Source organism: Achroia grisella, unplaced genomic scaffold, assembly GCF_030625045.1.
Source record: "Achroia grisella isolate CSIRO2021 unplaced genomic scaffold, CSIRO_AGI_Agris_v1 utg2946, whole genome shotgun sequence".
Taxonomy (NCBI): Eukaryota; Metazoa; Arthropoda; class Insecta; order Lepidoptera; family Pyralidae; genus Achroia; species Achroia grisella.
In genome coordinates, this window is record NW_026712782.1 from 842,094 (window position 1) to 864,785 (window position 22,692).

The window sequence follows — 22,692 nt, forward strand, 5'->3', positions numbered from 1 at the left end:
TCGTCCAGGTATAATGTATTATATATACAAACCAATAAGCAGAGCTTGTGTTAAGGGTGCTGGACAACTGATATTAATACATAGATGCATTTTTTGTATACATTATTTACAAGAATACGCCACCATGGATTTTATTCTATACTAGTTACTCGCCCTGGCTTCGCCCAGGTATAATGTATTATATATACATAAAAACCTTCCTCTGGAATTACTCTAAAAAATCATCATTAAAGATTTAAGTATGTATACATAGGGATAGGCACAGCGACTTCTTAGTAGCACACTATACATACTATGTAATGATAGAATAGAATAATAGGAAACAAGCTGGAAATATGCAAATTTTTGTATTCATGAAATAAATTCAATATATATTATGTAGTACAGCTAATGGAATATAATCAATAGCCACGATCTTTGCATAAATACTAGAAACGGATATCGTTAATTTATTAATAATACCCAGACTGCGTCGTAATCGCTTGCTTTGTTACTAGGCAACTGACAGAAATACTTAAATAGGTATATTGTTTATTTAAATACATATAATACACCCAGATCCATATAAACAATCGGTAGGTACTCATGAGTACAAATATCGAAAACCATTAAAAGGCGGTGTGGTAAACTGCTATGCCACCGAGGCTGTTAATATATAATAATAAAGAAAATACATATACTGATTTCCAATAAAGACTACTGTAGTACTGTTACACTTATATTTTCTACTGTTCTCATTAATTGACTTTCAAACTCTTGAAGATTCGTAATAAATGCGTTTAAAGATTATACTTTTATCTTTGCATTTGAAAAAACTAATTCGAATACTCATTTATATATTATGCTGATTTCAAAACTAAAGTACTGAAACGATTTTTGTGAAATTTCTGCACAACTAATCTTAAATATCTTAGATATTTGAGGATTAGTTCTATTAAAGATTTAGATTTTCCCAATCGGTATACCTAAATATCTGCATTGTGAAGAAAATATGTGTTAGTCCCTATTTTCAAAACTACTGATTCTGTTAATAACCCTTTAGTTTATATAAAGAAAATACAAATTTGAAAATTGTACATTCCTTGTCATCGTTAGAACAATAGAAAATAAGGACTGTAAATTTAGACATCATCGTGAAATATATAATTGTGATATAATTTTTTATTTTTTTTTTTTTTATTTTATTATAATATTTTACTTTCCTCTTTTATTGATGCCTTATCTACGAACCTAATTATAATTCAATATCTATTATTATATATATATTGGGTTTGCTGTACTGCCCAATAGATTCTATACACTTATCAAACATCCATTCTAATCCTTATCCTTAGTATATGTAATATTATGTTTTCTGTGGTAATATTATAATTGCGAAAGTAACTGTCTGATTTTCTGTCTCGGTTTCACGCCGAAACTACTGAAAAAAATGTTTGTAAGCAATTGAAAGGGGAGATAAATGTTTCTATGGAAATATTGTCCTTTTAAGCTACAAGCTTGACACTCTGTTGATTAAGTACAAATAAATATGATCATTTATATTATTAACCGGGTTTTAACACGATTAATTTTATGGCAAATAAAGGTATTCCTTACCTATATTTGCCATTAAATTAGTATACCTCTAACTCTACTACTAACTACACTCAGGCGTTCAGGACCCTTGGATTTGTATTGCGACAGGCACACCAGTTAGACAACATACTTAGTATTAAAATACTATATAATGTCTTCGTACGCAGTAAACTAGAAAGTAACGCAATTATCTGGAACCCACATGAGTCAAAATATATACTCATGGTGGAGAAATTCCAAAAAAAGTTTATACGATATGTATATTAAAGACAGTACGGTTATAGAGTCACATACCCTAATATATATCCTACTATGTTTTTGTTGGGGATGGTGGGATATGACACACTCGAAGTAAGACGGAAGATTGCATTAATGGAATATGTAGTCAAAGTCATGAGAGGTGAAAAATGTAACCAAGCGGTATTAACATCGGTGTCCATAAGAGCGCCCAATAACTACGTACAAGCAAGAAGACGAAACTTGTTTCATGTTCCATGGAGAAGAACAGAGCTGGCCAAACAGGCTCCTATTTCTCTGGCATTGAGTCTACTCAACGGTGTAGTTAGTCGCTTTCCAGATCTAGACATATTTACTTGTAATTTGCTGGAGTTTCGTAGGATGGCAGTGGATTATTTAGGTAGTATGTTAAATGGAGATTAGGTATTATTATTGTTTTTTTTTTTCTCTTTTGTTTTTCTTGTGTAATTACTGTTTATAATTGGTATGTATTTGTATATTATCTTCCTAAGTGGGCATATTGGGAGACTGTTAAGCTCACTTAGTACGATGTAAATAAATAAAAATTAGTGTTTACAAAACGGAATACATGTTTTGTGATTTTGGCGGTCTTTCCGGCTCTGCAGCCATATCACTAAATGGAGCTCCATTACCGATCTGCTCCGATTTCCGGTATCTAGGTTCTCTCCTCCAAAGCAATGGTGAGTTAGACAGGACCATATAGCATAGAATTAAGGCAGGATGGACGAAGTGGCGGCAGGTTACGGTAACGACGTGTGACTCGCGTGTTCCCCTTAAGCTTAAGGGGAAAATTTACAAGACCATGGTCCAGCCTGCTGTCTTGTATGGATCAGAGTGCTGGCCCGTAAAGGCGACGGATGAAAGACGACTGCATGCACTGAAATGAGAATGTTGAGGTGGATGTGTGGTGTGACAAGAATGGATAAGATAAAGAATGAATACATTAGAGGAAGTATGAAAATGGCACCGGTGTCAGAGAGGTTGAAGAGTAATCGTCTATCATGGTATGGACATGTAATGCGTAGGAACGAGGATAATATTTTAAGAAAGGTGTTACATATGAATGTGGATGGTTATAAGGGCAGAGGAAGGCCGAAAAAGAGATGGATGGACTGTGTGAAAGATGATATGGTAAGAAAGGAAGTAAATAACGCGATGACTGCAAACAGTGATGAATGGAAGCGAAAAACATATTACGCCGACCCCAAATAAATGAGATAATGATGAAGCATATGATGATGTATATTAAACACAAAAGTTTAAAAATAACAAAATAAATATGACATTCAGTTTGTAAATTAAAATGTTACTCTTAAAGGGTAAAACAAAATAGGGGAAGAAAATTTGTATGGAAAATCGTCATTTTTTAAGCTACAACGGTGAAACGTTTTTCTTTGGGTTATAGCAGATTATTAAATACTTTATCTTTATTTGATCAAGATCACTATTATACGAGGACGAAGTCTCGGACACAGCTAGTACTAAATATTAATTTATTGGTGATGTTTTCCAAGATAAATAAAAGAATCGTAAAATTAGAATATAAATAATTTGAGGGATGCTAGGTCGACAAAGAAAAATCGACTTTAATATTTAGTAAAAAAGTGTTATAGCATGAAAATTGAAACAAAGAAATGAGTAAACAAAAAGTTTTGTTCACAAAAACATAGTACACCTAGTAATTAATAGCTAACTTGTTCGTGCATTGTGCATAATGTAATTGTTTGGCTGAAAGGGACTTTCCAAAGCCGTAAAACTACTTAGTAAAAAAGAATTACCAAAGACATAAAATTGAACGTCATTATTATTGTTGTCATTTGCTTTTTTCAAAATGTTTGTATTCCTTTTGTTAATTAAAGTCAAATTGAACTGTATTGTTTAAATACTAAATTCAGTAAGGAAAATACCAACATTTAATAATTTAAAACTAATTGTTTATTCGTCTTTTTATCCATATTTATAAATACATCATAAAATTGAATATGGAAAGCTTTCTGTCGCTTCTATACAAAATAAATTAATTTGTAATCTAAAATATTTGTATTAAAATCATATTAAATAACGTTTCTTGTCTTTCTTTAAATAAATAATATTTGTTAATGAAGTAAATTATTTTATTAGCTTCTGAAATAAATGGAGAAATACTATAAATTAAGTATAATGGGTGTAAAAAATAGCTTAGTGTTAGGTTTCTTTTTCATATTATTTTGGTGCAATTACAGTGACTGTAAGTACTATTAATTTTCAGTGCTTTAAACATTTTGTAAATAAATGTAGTCATTGCAAGTAGACTGTAACTTTCTGTAATAGATCTTTGTACTAATTAATAATTATTTAAAACTTTTTAGGTTCACTCTATACAAATTTCAAACATTTTGAGACATTACATGCTTCAAGTTTTGTACATAATGTAGTAAAGCGAGGTGCCAAAATGTCCAATCATCCATTTAATATTATTAAGGAGTTACAATTCAAAACTCTTGGGAAACAGTTCAGGCTCATTTTACACCCACATACCACTGTGTTGCATTCAAATTTTAAGGCATATGAAGTTGATCGTGATGGTAAAGAAAGTACAATTCATGTTGGTAAGATTTTTCTTTAATATTGTTTATACAGTCCTTACTGGAGGATTATTAGGAATAGGCATTGATGGTCCAATTGTTAGCAATGTACCCCATGAGGTTCACCTCCATGTCACACAAATAACTATCTAACATGGTTCACACATAACATCAAAGAGATCATGGTCTTCAGTAAGTCAAGGATAAAGTAAAAAACTAAGCTCATATTGAGAAGTTTGTTATCAGAAATGAATAAGCCTTCAAAATATTATCACCTGAACAAACTATGTGTATATTTGCATTGGTTAAGTGGTTTTCCTATATTAATTACATTACTATTATTTACAAAAAAATATGGTATGTCTCTGTTTAGTTATCCAGCTGTATTTTTGGGCACATTTGTTGCCTATCATTAAAACAAAAGTATATAATTAATGTGCCCTAGCTGTTCCTGTCTATTGCTATGTAGATTGGCACTGTGAGAATTTTCCAGATTTATTATTATTATTATTACATGTGGTAACTTAAGACAATCCAATTTTTTATTTTCTATTTTATGTATTTCTTTTTAATTAATTATGACTATATTTAAATTTACAGATAGAGATAATTTTTACACTGGTAGAGTGTTTGGTGAGAAATCATCAGATGTTAAATTACATATGGAGGAAGGTATGATTACTGGAGTTATTCATACAGCTGATGAAACATATCACATAGAGGTATGTTTTACAGTGCGCTATATGTATACATATCTTGCTCACTGTATTGGTCATTTGGGAATCTTTATGGAAAAAATAGATTATTAAATTGGGTATGGGTATTTATTATGTTTATTTAATTTAAAAAAAATTGTTGCGGCATAGAAATAAATTCATTTTAGAGATTCACTATGCAGGAGCCGAGTCATATATAGCTCAATATGTAGCCACATATTAATAACATTGTTTCATGTTTAATCTTTTATAGTGTCATTTTTAAACATAATTTATAAGTAAAATACTTAACTTATTAAAAGTAAATATATTGGTGTTAGTTTAAAATGTTTCTATTCTGTAACAGTAGTATATATTTTTCAGCCCTCCTGGCGTCACTTACCACATCTAGGAGATAAAACAATGATTACCTATAGAGCATCTGATGTAAATTACAGCTGGGCCAATAAGGGTGATAATGAAAAATCTCAAGTCTGTGGCTATATTAAAGAGGGAAAAGGTATATATTACATGTAATTATAAATAAATCACTATAGAGATACCAATGTTATTTTCTAAAAATTCTTCATAACAATGTAATTATGGGTCTAATGGATTTATTTTATTTACATAGAACTGGAAGAGGGTGATGATGATGATGATAATGACAGTTTAGAGTTGAAACAAGAACAGTTTGAAAAGGACAAGTATTTAAATCAGTCTCAAATCATAGATAATACAGGCTCCCAGGCAGAAGTTAAACGGGTAAAGAGACAGAGTGATTATGAATATACTCCAACTAAAACCAGGTGTCCACTGCTTCTTGTGGCAGACTACAGATTTTTTCAGGAAATGGGAAGCAGTAATACTAAATCAACAATTAGTTATTTGGTAAGTATGCTCATAGAACCTCACTAAGATATACATTTTATATGAATTAAACCTCAATAAATACTAGCGAATATTTTAAAGTTGTATATAGAGTTAGATCTAGTTATGTTAGACATATTGATCCAAATGACATAAATATTGGTGATTTCTTCGAAAGTAACTAAAAAAAACATGTAACTTTATGGACTGTATTAAAACTTGTTTTCCATTTCAGCTTATTATACAAGTTTTTACCACAAATATAATGCGACAATTCCTACTAAATAACGCACATAAATAATATACATATACATATATTTGTATTATCGAATGTGTATTCATGTAATGTTTCAGATTAGCCTTATAGATCGTGTCCACAAAATATACAATGATACTGTTTGGCAAGATCGTCAGGTTCGTATATCTTATATTATCGATCGTTCCTATCTTTATTCTCAAAACTAATATGTAACATGTTGATTTTTTAGTTGACTCCTCTTCTATTTCCTTTGATGATGAACCACCTGTGATGTTTGTTTATTTATGGTGGATGTGTTTTTAAGAATATTCACACTGCTCATCTCGCAAAGGATCTGGCATTTATATAATTATTTATTTTCTAGTTTTACCTTACTCTAAACGCTGTCAGAGCACTTCTATACTTGAGAGTCGCCATATGCCCTTCCTCGCCTATAACTGCATATTTACTTGTACTTCGGGAATAATCTGTCTACCCGCAATGTGAGAGATCTGATGTAAAAATATTCTATTTTACTCTCTGAAATTACGTTTAAACCGTTACAACAATGTTACATATATTCTCGTATTTATTACCACGCTTCTATTTCTTGTATAATCTTTCTTCTATAATCTTGGCCTTAATAGACATTTTATATTTTCATCGTCATAAATTATTTTACAGGATATGGATGGTTTCAAAGGCATGGGATTCGTAATAAAGAAGATTTTGGTCCACTCCGAGCCAACACGCGTCCGCGGCGGGGAGGCGCATTACAACATGGTTCGTGAGAAATGGGACGTACGGAACTTACTCGAGGTCAGTATTGATTGTATGAAACTATGATTTCTATTTAGCAAATAAGAGTTTACATCGATTTACGTATTGCTCAGAACTAATTTCATAATTATTTCATTCATAATTATTAGAAAAGGAATAGGATATCTATTCCATTTCTAAATAAAAAATAATTTATTACTTTATACATTTACTGAAACTAACTTACGTACGGTGTGTTTTAGTTTAAAGGGTGAGAAATGGCAATTAAATTACAAGGTATAGAGATATGATTCCTAATTCACACAAATGGCAACGTATGTGTGGGATCACGGTCGTCAGATGACGACGTGATGTCCGAGTAGCTGTTTATGTATATAGGCCAGCTTATTATTATTATTATTATATTGGTTATTATTATGTATTATTAGTATTGTATTTTTAATTTATTATGGGTATCTGGATTGGTAAGCACGGCTGGCGGTCTGCCTGGTTTTAAGTGGTACAAAATCTACCATTCTAGTTACATACGAAAAATTTCTTAATGTGATTGTGATCATACAGGTGTTCAGCAGGGAGTACTCTCACAAGGACTTCTGTTTAGCGCACTTGTTCACGGATCTTAAATTCGAAGGCGGTATTCTAGGCCTGGCTTATGTCGGCTCGCCGCGGCGTAATTCCGTTGGTGGAATATGTACGCCTGGTACGTGTATACAATTTTTTTATGTTTATGTATATGTATAGTATATTGAATATTGAAGCTCAGTGAATGTTAATTGACGATGAAGTTGAAGCAATACTATCCAAGAGTGATATTGCGTCAAAAGCGTTGTATATCAACATTAATGCCATGAGCTACCTTCCCTTAAGCATAAGAGTTCGTCTTATTACCTCGGACTTTCTATATCTGTTCCTCCACGTGTCACAAATAAAACTAATATTAAAATAGTAACAGTATTGTAGTTAAATTTTAATTGGTAAAATTGATGACTAGAAATATATTAAATATTCATTGAAATAAGCAATATATATATAGTATATTTTGAATAAAAACATAATATGTAATACATACTAATGTCAATATTAAAAAATTTTGTTGTTTATTATTTTGTATAAATTGTATAAATCTTACAATTTATGCAAAATGACGTTAAGAATCGACTTCGAAAGTTCCGTATTAAACTGTAGGCATCTAAGATTAGTGTTTATCGCATTATGTGTCATATATTTTTGTTCATTAATTTGTTTCTGTTTCTATGTGTAAATTTCATTTGTCATAAACTTGCAATTTGGTGTACTTTAACAGATAAATAAGTAAGGCTAAAGTGGATATCTTAAACACCTCACAAATTAGTGTCCCGCCATTGTATACCGTTAGCCTTAGCACAGACAGGTGTACCATTTCGTACTTATTGATAAAAAAAACCTCATAATGAATCTTTTCCATACCTGCACTTCTAGTCGATATTATGAATAATTTAATTCGAAACAGTTGCAACCTCGGATCATAAATGTAAGAACGAACGGATGTACAAACTGACATACTGTAGATTTTTCTTTACTTTGTATTGTAATAAAAATACCCACTTATTATTTTTTATTCTGGTCAAATATCTTGTCTCCTGTTTGTTTGTGCCTTTAATGTATGTTATTATTTTCGTCTTGTAATTTTATTTGTGATTTTGTTTTCAGCTATTTTGGTGCAATCGTGTGAGTGTCTTGCTTTTTGTTTTGGCTTTTTTTGTTACTTCATATGTCATACATGCAGTATATTTTTGCTTATTATTTGTTATTAATTTATATGATATCCCCTCAGTCTATTTAATTTTATAATTCTTATTGTATTATATCGTACACATTTAAGGTCGATATGGAATTAAATACTAAATCTTTGATTTTGTCCCTGTTGATACGATAAGTCACCTAAAACATGCATATTTAGTAAATTATCTTATCTTGGATTTAAGTGTGTATATTAATAAAAAAAAAGAATAACACATAATCAGTGTGTATATTAAAAACTGTACAGCTAAAAAAAGAGTTATAACACATAATCAGTAACAGTATCGCTCTTATTTGTACACTGTTATTTCGATAAATATTGGTTAAAACAATTCACAACTTACTAGCGATATACGAATACTAATTTTTATACTTTTGACGATATACAATAATCTGGTAACACAAAAAGAAAGTTTGTTAAAAAAATATTATGATTCTTAAACAATGATACAAAGTATCATTGTATCAAAACATCAGTAAATATTGCTTTTGACGATATACAATAATCTTACACGTGCAACATAGAATAGTTTAAATGTAATATGAGTTATAATGTTTCAGAATATTTCAAGAACGGTTATACATTATACTTGAATTCTGGATTGAGTTCTTCCCGCAATCATTATGGACAACGCGTGATCACCCGTGAAGCGGATCTGGTCACGGCGCACGAGTTCGGTCACAACTGGGGCTCCGAACACGACCCGGACGTGGCGGAGTGCTCGCCCGCCGCCAGCCAGGGCGGCTCCTATCTCATGTACACCTATAGCGTTAGCGGCTACGATGTCAACAACAAGGTAAACTTACTCTAATATCATTTTATTAATATTTAATTTTGTTATCTGCCCGATTATGAACTTTATAGAGTTTTATAGCAACACCAATAGAGGTAGACTATCTGAGCCTTAGTTCTGTTTGTATATAAACGTAAAAATAAATATATGAATAATATAATATAATATAATGTAATATAATATAATTGCTTTCTTGATTTAATTGATTGATTTTAGAAATATGAAAGCGTAGCGGTTTTTGTATTGATTGCCGCATGCATTCTTATGTAAAATGTGAATACTATAACAATCAGATAGCAATTGTAAGTAGCTTTGACGTAGTCTAGTGTTTTGAGTAGTCATGCTCACTAAAATGTCCAAACTTGTGGCGGCGTGGTGGGCCGGGTCATTGGGCTCCCTAAAATATGGTCGAGCGCAGTGATGGCTGGCTCATCCGTCATACTCGTGAACGGGTGCTGCTTGTAGGGACTGGTCTGCTCTAATCACTATGACTGATTTCCTCTTATTAATTGTTTAACCAGTTGGTTATATATTCAATATTATTTCTATTTGAGTATTTAATAGAATTAGTGCTAATTGGTGGTTTGTATTCACACACTTAAACTTAAAAATGTAAAGTAATAATAAAATTATTTAAAAGAGCAACACGCAAGTTTCTTGCTCGTTCTTCTTGTGATGAGACAGCTTTCCGAACGAGCGGTAGATTAAAAAATGTAATGACTATTCAAAAGTGCTTCAATGTAAGTTTATTTGAATAAATGATTTTCTATTCTATTCTATTCTATAATATAATATGATATAGTATAATATAATATAATATCTCAGGACAATACACACAGCGCCATCTAGTCCCAAGCTACAACAAAACTCATATAAATACATGAATACATTTTTTAAAAAAATAAATACATATTATACATAGAAAACACCCAGACCGATACAAACAATCATATTCATGAATACTAATGTTTGTACCGTGCGAGGAATCGAACCCTAATAAATAATTTATTTAATAGTGGTGTCGATATGAAATAATATGCAATATATATTTAAGAACCTTTTTAGATGTCAATTGAAAGTCTCAGACGCGTCATCATCTTTACAACTTTATCTCACAAAGTAATAAAAATAGTTTTGTATATTCATCACTGAAGTATAATATTCGTCAGCTACTACTACTAGTATTACTAGATTATCGATGTGTAATCAATGAGCTGAGTATTTTGATTACACATCGATAATGTAGTAATAGTTACAAAACCGTTGAAAGTCCCTGGAAAAACTTATTCGATTTCATATATTTCGAAATATTTATTTGTATTACAGCGTTTCTCCCCATGCAGTTTACGCTCTATAAGGAAGGTTCTGCAGGCCAAGTCAGGCCGCTGCTTCTCCGAACCTGAAGAAAGTTTCTGCGGCAACCTGCGCGTTGAAGGCGGCGAAGAATGCGACGCGGGATTACTTGGCAAGTATTAACATAATATGTTTGATATTTTATGGATGTTATGGACTGTATAATTACACATAAACTGGGCCTTTATATACTGTAAGAACTGGAAAAAATTATGCATATTACAAATAAAAATTTGTAATAATACATACCGTCGCCGACACAATATTTTGAATTCTTTATATTACATATCTTTGGACAATGTACTTTAAATTTAAAAGCAATATGTGGTTTGTATAAGGAATAAGTGGTAGTATAATGTGTCATAATTGATTACAGGCACAGAAGATAATGACATGTGCTGTGATAAAAACTGCAAGTTAAGGAAAAGTCAAGGAGCCGTTTGCAGGTTTGTTTGTGTTGATAGATTGTTATATTTAACGTTAGACTAGAGACAAAAAATTATAAAGATGCACCGATGTATTATTATTGTCATTGATCAGATAAAGAACTGTTTTTATTCAATCTAGTAAGTCATATACACATATATTTGTAAAAATTTCCTGGTTTGGGTGTCGTCTGAAAACGTGTGAATTTGTTATATTTTTATTTACATTTATTCCTAATGTGAAAAACAGCGACTTGACATTAATAAGAAATTATTAAAATATGTTGTTATATTTTGTGACTGTAGAAATCACAAAATATAATAAACATTATAATTATAGTAAATCCAGTATGGTTTGAGTTAGTGCGGTAATAGAGAGCGTGATGTATCGTTGTGTGCAGCGACAAGAATTCTCCGTGCTGTGCGGGGTGCGTGTTCGCACCGCCGGGGGTGGTGTGCCGCGAGGCCGCGCACTCGGCCTGCGAGGGCGAAGCCACCTGCAACGGAGCCTCCGCCGACTGCCCCAAGGTACACATACACACAAACACTAATGGTTCACTCGCTTACGCTGACGGTATATGCTAGCGCGGCACCAGTGGAGCATGAGGTCATGTCAATTAGCCCTTCGTGCCAAATTCATTAGCAATTTATCACAACGAATTTTAGGGGGAACCGCGTGAAGGTTTTCCTGATATATAGTACGTTGCTAGCAATGACCTACATAGAGGTCGCAGTGCTACAGGTCTATGCACCTGACAATAGCCCAAAGCCCGCAATAAAGTGTATGGTGTGATGTTAGGCGCCGGCCATCGCGGACGAGCACGAGTGCGCGGAGCGTGGCCGCTGCCGCAACGGGACCTGCATGCCGTACTGCGAGACGCAGGGCATGCACAGCTGCATGTGCGACATTGGTAATTTATTGTTTATTAAACTTAATTCATTTGACGCCCTCCGTGGTCTAGCGCTTTAGTACACCGGCTTAATTTCTATGATCGCGGGTTCGATTTCTAGAACGGTGCAGACATTTGTAATAATGAATATGATTGTTTGTATCGATCTGAGTGTTTTCTATGTATAATACGATTCTATTTACAAAACAAAGTCTATATATTTTCATCACTTGTCTACTACCCATAACACAAGTTAGTTTAAGGTAGACTAGATAGCACTGTGTGAATTAGCCTGAGATATTATTATTTACTAGCTATACCCGCGACTTCGTACGCGTGGAATTTCACTTTATTTTTCTAAAATAAAAGTAGCATAAGTTATTCTTTATTACATCTACCTGCCAATAAAAGTCCCGTCAAAATCGGTCCAGCGATTTCAGAGATTAGCCGGAACAAACAGACAGACAAAAATTAAAAAAAAAAGTTATTTGGTGTATACAGTATTTATAATCATATGCATGTAGTAAAAAACGATTACTTCAATATTGCAAACAGACATTCCAATTTTGTTTATATGTATAGATTTATTAATGTAACACCCAGTTTATAAGTAAGTACAAACTTCCCAAATCATACAGTTGCGGAATCTATATCAGACATAATCATGACGGATATGACAAAGTAAAAACACAATAAAGGCATATCATAAAGTATATTGTTGTCAAAGTAAAGATAATTTATTGTACCAAATATTTACTAACCTAGTTCTTCACATTTCTACTAGTTGCTGACGCATGCAAGCGGTGTTGCCGTAAAAGCCTTAATAAGACGTGTTTCCCAGTGGCCCACAATGACATATTGCCCGATGGGACGCCATGTATTCAAGGATTTTGTAATAAGGTGTGTAAATAAATACTTTTATTGTTATTTTCAATTTTTTAACTGGTTAGTTATCAATCTTTGTATCGATATATCTGTTACTTTTAAAGAGCATATGTAGGCGTCTACGTTTATTTGCATTTTTTTTTGCCTGAGAACAATATTATATATAACTAATTTCTAAACTACTGGTCAAAAAATATATAAAATGTGTATTTTAAGATAAATTTAATTCGTATTTTTTTTCTATAGAGTAAGTTACTATGTTTTAGGGAGTATGCGAGAAAACCATTCAGGATGTGGTCGAGCGGTTTTGGGATATAATTGAGGACATAAATATAAACAATGTTTTGGGATTCCTTCGGGATAATATAGTAGGCGTTGTGGTGCTTGGTACTATCTTTGTCTGGATACCCGCCAGTTGTATTGTAAGTTGTTTTCATATGCTTAATATATTCGTTTTAGAGTTAATACCTTGAGGGTTAGACAAATGTGAATCACTTGAACGGCGTCTGATGTGTGGTTTTACTCCTTTCAGATAAGCTATGTCGATAGACGCCGGCAACGCCACTATCAAAAGTATGTCGAATGGGAGAAACAAAGAGAATATGTTCATCCGTCTTCACCAAGAAAAATAATAACTACCAGGTTAGATTTCGTGCAATAATTGCCATCATAAACCATGTAAATCCATTGAGATATATACACAAAATTTATTACAAATCTGGGTACAGCGGATTTTAGAGGAGATATATTATAACTCCTCCAAAATCGTCAAGAAACTTACGTACAGAGGTATTTTAAATATGTATTAACATTATTGTGATGTAACGTACATGTATTCCATAGTAATATTTCGAAGTAATACTCAAAACTACTCTGCAACAAAACCTAATATTTGTTATTTTCGAAATATTAAGAAACTTTGTTTTTTGAGCAGACACAATTATAGTTATTGTAAATAGAGGTTATTTCGTTGGTCCTTTGTGTTCATACCTTATATAGTACTTGGATAATTGTTGCAGGTTGCCGAAACAAAAGCCTCCCGGTATGAAGACTGGCATTCAGGGAACCAGTCAGCTGTTGAATTAATCTAGTCATTTCAAATTACATGTTGTGCATGTGGTAATTTTTTAAACAATAAATTATAAGAATAACCTATTTACTGTATTATTTGCTAGCTGTCATCCACTATGTCTGCTTTATTTAGTATAAAGTACTAGTACCTACGCCCACTTTATGCAAATCCGTGCTAAGGTGCAATTTCTTACTAAGGACTGCTGTAAGAAACATTCAAATGTTTACGAACTTTCTTAGTATATACTACAGCGAAGCGCGATTGGGGTGGTATGGTTACAACATATTTTTTCAAATCTATTACGGGGTAGGCAGATAGAACGTAGTCTCATTGATTTATACAACCCAATGAAGAATGTTAACTAATTTTGAATATTAGCTCTCCATATTCTCTGTCAAAAATAAAAAATATAAGTGAAAGAATTACTTCAATACGTCAATTAGCTTCTGATTTATAGAAGTAAACGTGCGATGCGGACTCATGTGACGGTGTGACGTCATAGTACAACAGTCGCTTAGTCATTACATTCTAAATTGCAACGATAACGTGTGGTACATATGCGGTATTCGCGCGTGATTCTACATTTGACCGTACAAACATCACTTGCTCTTTTTACTTGTATGTAACCGATAACATCATCACCAAAGCTGTTTCTTGCCGACCTAGAATAAGTAACAAATAAAAATAAATAAAACGGCCTATTAATAAGATAAATCAAAATTTAAAAAGGTTTAGTACATCTGTTTAACCCACTACATTTGCAATAAATCAATATGTGTTTAGTTAAATTTACTAAAAGAGGTACTTATATTCATATATGTACATACGTATCTATATACGTACCTATAAAACTCGTAACACACATTTGTTCTCTATAACGTAAAATTTAAAAGGTTTGGTACTACTGCCTATTTGAGTTGCAATACTTGCAATACATATTTTGGGTATTTTTTTAACAGAACACTTTAAAACAGATAAATTATTTTCTAAGTAGCAAGAAAAGTTAACTTACCTTTGCATTTTTATTCCTCGCATTTCGGTGGCAACGAAATCACAATTTGTTGATAAATAATGGGCAACCATTAATGCATCTATTTTAGGCAGATCATCCGAGTATATACCTTTTATCGAGATATTCACTGCTGTCATCCACAAAGACCATAATCTCAGTGACATACAAAAGTTAATATACCTGAAGAAATATCTACGAGGCGAGCCACTCTCTACAATTGACAATTTACCTCTTTGCAACGATTCATACTAAGATGCGCTGCTTCTTTTGAAGAATAGATATAATAATCCGTTCTTATTAGTAAGTAATCATATAAATAGTTTGTTAGATACAAGTCCATTTCATAGAGATACTGCATGTAATTACAGAAATATAATTGTTAAGGTTAAACAAAATTTAGCAGCTTTAAAAAATTTAAACGAGCCCACAGAATACTGGGACTAATTACTAGTTAATATTATTTGTAGAAAAATTTATCCGTTTACAGTCAAACTCTATCACTGCGAGAGAGACCATACTGTCAAACCCACAATGTCGGATCTACTGTTGTTTTTAGATAAAAGAGCTGTTGCTCTCGTCGTGTGGGTTAGAACCACCTAAAAGTAAATGTGTAAATAATTATGTACAGTCAGACCTAGACCTAGCGGCCCGGCGTCCGCTGTCGCTATGGTCTCGTACTCTGGACTGAAATGAGCTAATGCCCGATCCGATGACAATTCTAATTTTATTTTATTAAAAGCAAAATTATGGTCCTCTCCCCAATTCCATTTTGTCTTTTTTTAATAATGCATGTAAGGAACTCAACACACTAGACGTATTAGGAACAAAATATCTATAATAGTTCACCATCCCTAAAAATGATTTGAGCTCTGTAACATTCTTCGGACAACTACAATTTAAATATTCTACGCTATCCTTAAATAGTTCACATTTTTCTCGTTTTAACCGTAGACCTGCTTCCTGTAATCTTCCTAAAACCTGTTCCAACCTTTCGAGATGTTGTTCCTTAGTACATCCTGTGACTAAAATATCATCTAAAAATATACATGTACCCTCTATATCTGCCAGTAACTGTTCCATTGTCCGCTGGAAGATAAAAGGTGCGTTAGACAAACCAAACACTAACCTATTATATACAAATAAACCTTTGTGGGTGTTAATACATGTTAAATATTTAGAATCATCTAATTCTAGCTGATTATAGGCCCTACACAAATCTAATTTAGAAAATTGCATGTAGTTTTGCAAATAAATTTAACACCACATTACACCACTTAAGGTTATATTTACTTTTAAAAAACAAATCGTATATGTGAGCCGGCAGGACTGACACCGCACTGCCGCTATCTATCTCGCATAGAACGTCGCTATGGTCTATAGACACCACCTGGCGCATCGGTTTTCCGTCCACACACTCTATACTAAATAAATCAAAATTACCTTCAACCATGTCGTCGTGATCATCCACAGCCAAGTATTTACAATTTTTAACCTTAGATTTACACATTCGTTGTAAATGACCTTTGTTATTACACTTTCGACATATGAACTCAGCATAACGGCACTTTTCTTTTGTATGGTTTTTATACCCACACACTTCACAAACCACATTTTGATTAACATTATGACGAGCAGTTAAATGTAACCGGCGAAGCTCCGCCGCCGCCGCGGCTTCGGTGCGGGCGGTGCGCAGCGCGTAAACCGGCTCCTCCTGGAGCTGAGGCCGCCGCCAGCCAGCCGCGCCGCCCGCGCTCTCTTTTGTCTGCGACGCTTGCAATGCGATCCGGGCACACCGTACATTCTGCGCTATTTCTAACGCCCTATTAAACGTTAGCGTATCAATGGATTCTGCAAATAATTTCTCTTTCTCTCTTGCGTTTTCCAATCCCAGTACAAAACGATCTCTCAAAGCGGTCTCCAGCTCTGTTTTAAATCCACAATACTGCGCTAAATGTCGCACTCGTGCCGCCCATTCAGCCAAATCTTCTCCTAACCGTTGTTCTGCCTTATAAAATTGATAACGTTCTGCGAATGTACTCTTTCTTGAAGAAAAATGAGTATCTAATTTCTCCAAGTGATATTTATATTCTTCACTTTCTAATGGCGTAGGAAAAATGATATCCCGCGCTACGCGGTATGTGTCTTCCACCAAAGCCATTAATAATAATGCTCGCCGTTTTATTCCACTTTTATCATTCTCTTCATTAATATCATTTGCGGTGCAGTACTGAATAAAGCGACTTTTGAATATGCTCCATTCCTGAGAGCGGTGGTCAAAGGTGAGGCTACCGCCAAACGTTATGTTTCCGTAACCAGCCATCACAAACATTAACAATACAATTTTATTAATGCAGACTTAATTACACACGTGAATTATTACTCGTCGCCAATTTGTACTGTATTTAAATATTTAAATAAATAAAATGCTAAATTGCTCTTCACATTTAATTAGGCCGTTCCCGCCATTTTTACAATCCGGCTCTGTCAACTGCACAGCGTACGTTATGAACAATATTAATTATGCCAAAGACTATATATACTACAATCCGATTGCCCTTTTTCGATTCCTTCATCCATTTCATTAATAGAATATTATCGTAATGCGCGTATGAAAACAAAACAAAATAGTGCACAAACTCCTTAGCTACTGACCTACCGCCCGCGACTCGCTACTAAGCGGAGCGGAGCGTTGTAAAATGACGTCACATATCACGTGACTGTTAGCGGGACTTGAAATTTATAGTAAGTTTAAATGCCTATAAAATCAAAACTAATAGGTATTTTTGACTAAAACAAAAACTAATATGTTTGTATACATACAAGCTTTACTATACCAAACTTTCAACCGATTTGGCATACCTATTACCTATATATTCTTCCACCCGGCAGCACCATTCAATTATCACTTAATCTTCATTCACATAATTAATAAGACAATAACATAATAAAAACACGATTGTTCTATAAGTATGTATTGTTGTTATATTGAGACAAGCTTACATATATAATAAATAATTGCGATTATATTTGTCCTACAGTGGACGAGGAAGTATAACATAAATATGTGTGAAGCGGTGCGATATAATGCGGCCTGCTTTAGTATCTAGTGGGTGAATTAGTTGAGTGCGGTGGAGGTGAGTAGTGCAACGCCGCGCTCGTAGAAGGCGTGCGGCTCCTGGCCGGCGGCGATGGGCAGCCGCACGGTGAACAGCAGCTCGGAGCGCGCGCTGTTGAGGTACACCGGCAGCGTCAGCGTCTGGCCCGCGCTCGCCGGCTCCGCCCCACTGTTATCAAGGACATCACTGTTACGATATGTTGCGAGACACGAATACGATGTTGTCGCTTTTAATAAAATATTTTATTTAATTTTAATTACATACAGAATATTTAAAAATTATGTATGTTTATAATATGCATGTAGTTCGTGTCGGTGTATCTAGTTTAGTATATGAATTATTATTTACATAAATTTTAATTCATTATTATGATTATTATTATTTTCTTTACCATTATGTTTGTTACTTTTCTCCTGTTCTTATATTACCTACCTGTTCGATATTAAAATCCGTTTCAGTCAGTTTGCCCTAAAAAGATTGCTTTCAGTAATAAGGTCGCCTTATTGTACGTGTGCTCTTTAATATATTGTTTATGCCTTTTCTTTGCTGTATGTTACAATTACAGTATTTTATCTGTCTAATATTTAAACAAAAAAATCATAGAAACTTCTGATATAGAGGAAAATAGAAATCTCTTTTATGTACTAAATGTGCTTCCTTACCGTATCCATGTGAGAACAGTAAGTGGTAAGTCCACCATGATGGTGTTAGTGAGCAACAACCGGTTCCCTTTTACCGTGGCGCCCTGCAACTTCAACCCAGTCACGGTGAACGACCATTCTGACTGAGCGTTGTCTGTTGGAGTACCCGGATCAGGAATAGTCACCTATAATTTGTATAAGTATAAATTACAATGCCTTGCACATTAAAGTTAATAATTTAATGAAAGGACAATGTTGCATTACCTGTAAGTGTAACTCTTCAAGCGACCATGAGTTGGCCTGGGCCACACATTGACGAGTTGCCGTTATATATGCTTCCGGATTGAGTAGACCGCCAAGCCAAACCGGAATACTCTGTATACAAACAATCCGATTTTATATATAATAATAATAAATCTCTGTCCAAACGCGAGACCGACTTCGATTTCAGATTTTTAGGGCGTTTATTTCGCATTTCACAGAACGTAGGAAATCTGTTTTCGAGGAAACCGAGGAAACGGAGGAAATATAATAAACTACAGAAAAAAAAATTATAGTCCGTTTTTTATATCTCGGATTCAAAATTGACAATGTAACTAATTTTCGTTTTGATCGTTCGAGTGTAACCGATATAAATCGGTAATTAATATTAACACTATTTAGAATGGCAAAAAGCTGGTAACACATGTAATTACAAATTTGTCTCTGAGATAAAAAAACAGACTATAGTAAGGTACAGTAACGGTTGAAGTAACCACCGCGCGCTCGTACCTGGAGCCGCTTGGCGCCGCGGTCGGCGACGGCGCGAGACACCTCCGCGAGCTGTGCGACGCGCTGCGCGAAGTCCCCGACCCACTGCTGCACGGTGCAGCCGCGCGCCACCGCGTACCGCCGCCACCCACTCGGCAGCATGCCGCGCACCAGCGAGCCCACCATCGCGCGCGTCTCGTTCGTTTGCTTCATAGAGCCCTGTAATAAACGATGCACATATTCAATCACAGCCGACTCGTTACCGGATAAACTGTTAGAGTTCCGAGGAGCGCGATTGTGTTCCTGCGCGCCTGTATCAAAATTGATAGGAGCGCGAAAGCGCTCCCAAAATCAGTTGCCATATAGCGCTCCCCAGGCAAGATATGTTTAAAATGGACAATTTTTTTAAGACTTAGGTTCTTTTTGCATGGAAGGCTATATGACATCAAAATTAACGATTTTCAGGCATTCTTAGCATTTTAAAGTATATATGAGTAAAAGCCCATGGGTGTCAAGTTTCTGGTTAAAGGTTAAAGCAGAACCCGGGTATTTACTGTGAAATTGGAAATTCGTTTTTAAATATTCTGGAGATCCCTCCAGATGGAAAAGAATGGTGTAAGAAGGGATAGTATGTGAAAATTCCTGCGAAGACGAATGGGAAGTAACTTGAGTTGATTGCTAATATTGGTTTAAAATATAGTCAACTATTACAAAATATACAGGATATATTCAAAAGAATGATAAAGGAATGAATGACATATGTACCTCACAGATGGAAATGACGTTCCGCAGGTCGTGCAACACTTGTTGGAGAAGGGAGGCACCGGCGGCCACTTCGCGCTCGAAGAACCGATACAGAGGGTCCTTTATGTTCTCCACTGTACGACGAAGTGTCTGTAATATTCAAATTTAGTTTACTAATCCTATTTTATTACTTTAAACTAACAATTGTAAAACAAATAAAATATTTATATCTAAATACGTAACACTTTCTTTTTAACATTATTTATTACTTTTACACTATCACAACTCTATTCCAATCATAAAATATATAAAAGTAATTACAGGTAGTTCCTGTGGTAGTTGTTGCAACCAGTTTGTTGCAGTTTGGTGAAGAGTTTTCATCCAAGCGGGTCTTCCGTCGCCTTCCACCACCATTGAGTCTAAAGGAACAAATATTTAATGAGTATATAAATTGAATTATTAAACATAATATCAATTGAAATTGTAGAAATGAACATACTGGGGTCATCCTGAGTAGCAGCATTATATGCGAGCTCCTCTTCATCTTCAAGCTGCTGCATCTTGAGCAGTTTTGATACAAGGTCACTGCCTTGATTGGTGAGAAGGACCTACAATATTTAAACCACAATACCGAATTCAAAATTGCACAAAATTATTTAAATGATAAAATAAAAATTAATCCTAGTATAAAAGACGAAAATGTTTTGAGTCAATGATAAAATTCTATAGAAATATATATCAATACTATTATTGAATACAATTTTAATCTAGTATATACATACCTTCAGTACATAACCATCTTCTACTGATGGTTGTATGTACTTTTACTTTATAGTTACGTAAATTAGCGCTGTCCCTGTGACCTAATGTGCTAATTTACAGTATATCATAGAAGCCTAGTTGGTGATCCTTTGTATTAATAATATTACATTTTCATTATTTTCTAAAAAAGTTCAAAATTTTGAAACACTGAATTAAAAAAATACGTTACCTTTTCTGCATTATTAGGCAGTCCGAGCCAGGATGGGGTCTGACGGTCGGAGAGCTCCTCGATCCATTTAAGGAAGTGGTCACGTCTGTTGCCATCAGGCATTGTGATGTGGCGTTGGTTACCAGTTGCCTGACGTTACACAAAATGTTACAATTGGGTATTATTGTAAGAATTGAAATTCCTTCGAGGAATGGCCAAAAAACTACTGCAGCATTAAAAATAAAGTTTGTTTTTGTGAATGGATGAAAATAATAAATTTCGGTTAATTTACAAAAACATTTGATATATCCTATAGATACACTGCTTTAGTTCCAATGATCGGGGTTCATTTCCTCACGTGTAAACATTTGTATTCATAAGTATGATTGTTTGTAACGGTCTGGACGTTTTCTATGTATATTATGTATGTATTTACAAAAAAACATCTAAGTATTTATATGAGTTGTCTAGTACCCAAACACAAGCTCTGCTTACTGTGGGACTAGATGGCGCTGTGTTAATTGTCCAGTGCTATTTATTATTGTTATTATCTACTCACCCCATCTACATTGGCGACGAGCGCGAAGTCCGCTTCGAATGAGCGCGGCGTAAAAAGCTTGCAGAGGAATGAGTGCAGCAGGCGCTGGTCGAAAGAGTTGTCGATTTTGCCTCCGTAGATGCACTGCGACAATAACGTCACCAACGCCTCCCACGGGACCTTCTCAGGCGGCAAGTTGGTGCGACCCTGACACATTATTTACTATGACGATAGTACCCTACCGCTGGTAACGTAATCATGCTGGCGTTCTAGAGCAACAGCATACCGTTGATTCGAAAGATATTTTGGGATAATACCTAGTTATTTTATGACAACCTTGCTGGGCTAACAATTTAACATACTATTTTATTTCCGATGGTCGAGTGTTCGATTCCTTGCACAATGCAATTTATTCATTTTTTTTCACCTTAATTCATTTTAATATTATTTGTATTCTGTGTATATTGTATATGTATTAAAAGAAATTTATATTTCAGTATTTATATCAGTTGTTTAGTATCCATAATATAAGATCTGCTTAGCTTGGGAATTGAATATGTGGTATAAATTGTCTAGGGTTATAATTATAATATTTCTCGTGAAAGTTTATTTTTAAAAATATGATTTTATATTCTCCTTTAGTGTTGGAATTAAATCTAATTATTTCCATTAAATAAGTAATACCAAACGCTTTATGGGCAAGCAAATATAATTAAAAACAAGCCAAGCTTTTCCCTGATTCA

At 34.1% G+C, this 22,692-nt stretch overlaps 2 protein-coding genes across 2 annotated transcripts in view; one reads left to right on the forward strand and one right to left on the reverse strand.

Moving 5' to 3' along the window:
* Positions 1–3,871: 3,871 nt before the first annotated feature.
* Positions 3,872–14,261, forward strand: LOC131843269 (ADAM 17-like protease). Its single transcript, XM_059191901.1, has 17 exons — positions 3,872–4,060; positions 4,182–4,421; positions 4,998–5,119; positions 5,477–5,612; positions 5,727–5,983; positions 6,317–6,376; positions 6,885–7,019; positions 7,542–7,680; positions 9,321–9,556; positions 10,880–11,018; positions 11,283–11,352; positions 11,733–11,859; positions 12,131–12,242; positions 13,006–13,121; positions 13,373–13,528; positions 13,639–13,748; positions 14,126–14,261. The coding sequence occupies exons 1-17, from the start codon at positions 3,967–3,969 to the stop codon at positions 14,190–14,192; spliced, it is 2,316 nt and encodes a 771-aa protein (XP_059047884.1). The 5' UTR covers positions 3,872–3,966; the 3' UTR covers positions 14,193–14,261.
* Positions 14,262–18,094: 3,833 nt separating this feature from the next.
* The window catches only part of LOC131843268 (dynein heavy chain, cytoplasmic), a 52,523-nt gene continuing 47,925 nt past the window's right edge, over positions 18,095–22,692 (reverse strand). Inside the window, exons 86-94 of the mRNA XM_059191900.1 lie at positions 21,971–22,156; positions 21,433–21,561; positions 20,941–21,049; positions 20,763–20,860; positions 20,463–20,591; positions 19,719–19,916; positions 19,212–19,322; positions 18,969–19,132; positions 18,095–18,474 (exon numbers count right to left, since the gene is read on the reverse strand). Of these exons, the coding sequence (XP_059047883.1) occupies positions 18,306–18,474; positions 18,969–19,132; positions 19,212–19,322; positions 19,719–19,916; positions 20,463–20,591; positions 20,763–20,860; positions 20,941–21,049; positions 21,433–21,561; positions 21,971–22,156 (1,293 nt within the window). The 3' untranslated portion in view covers positions 18,095–18,305. The remainder of the gene's footprint in view (positions 18,475–18,968; positions 19,133–19,211; positions 19,323–19,718; positions 19,917–20,462; positions 20,592–20,762; positions 20,861–20,940; positions 21,050–21,432; positions 21,562–21,970; positions 22,157–22,692) is intronic.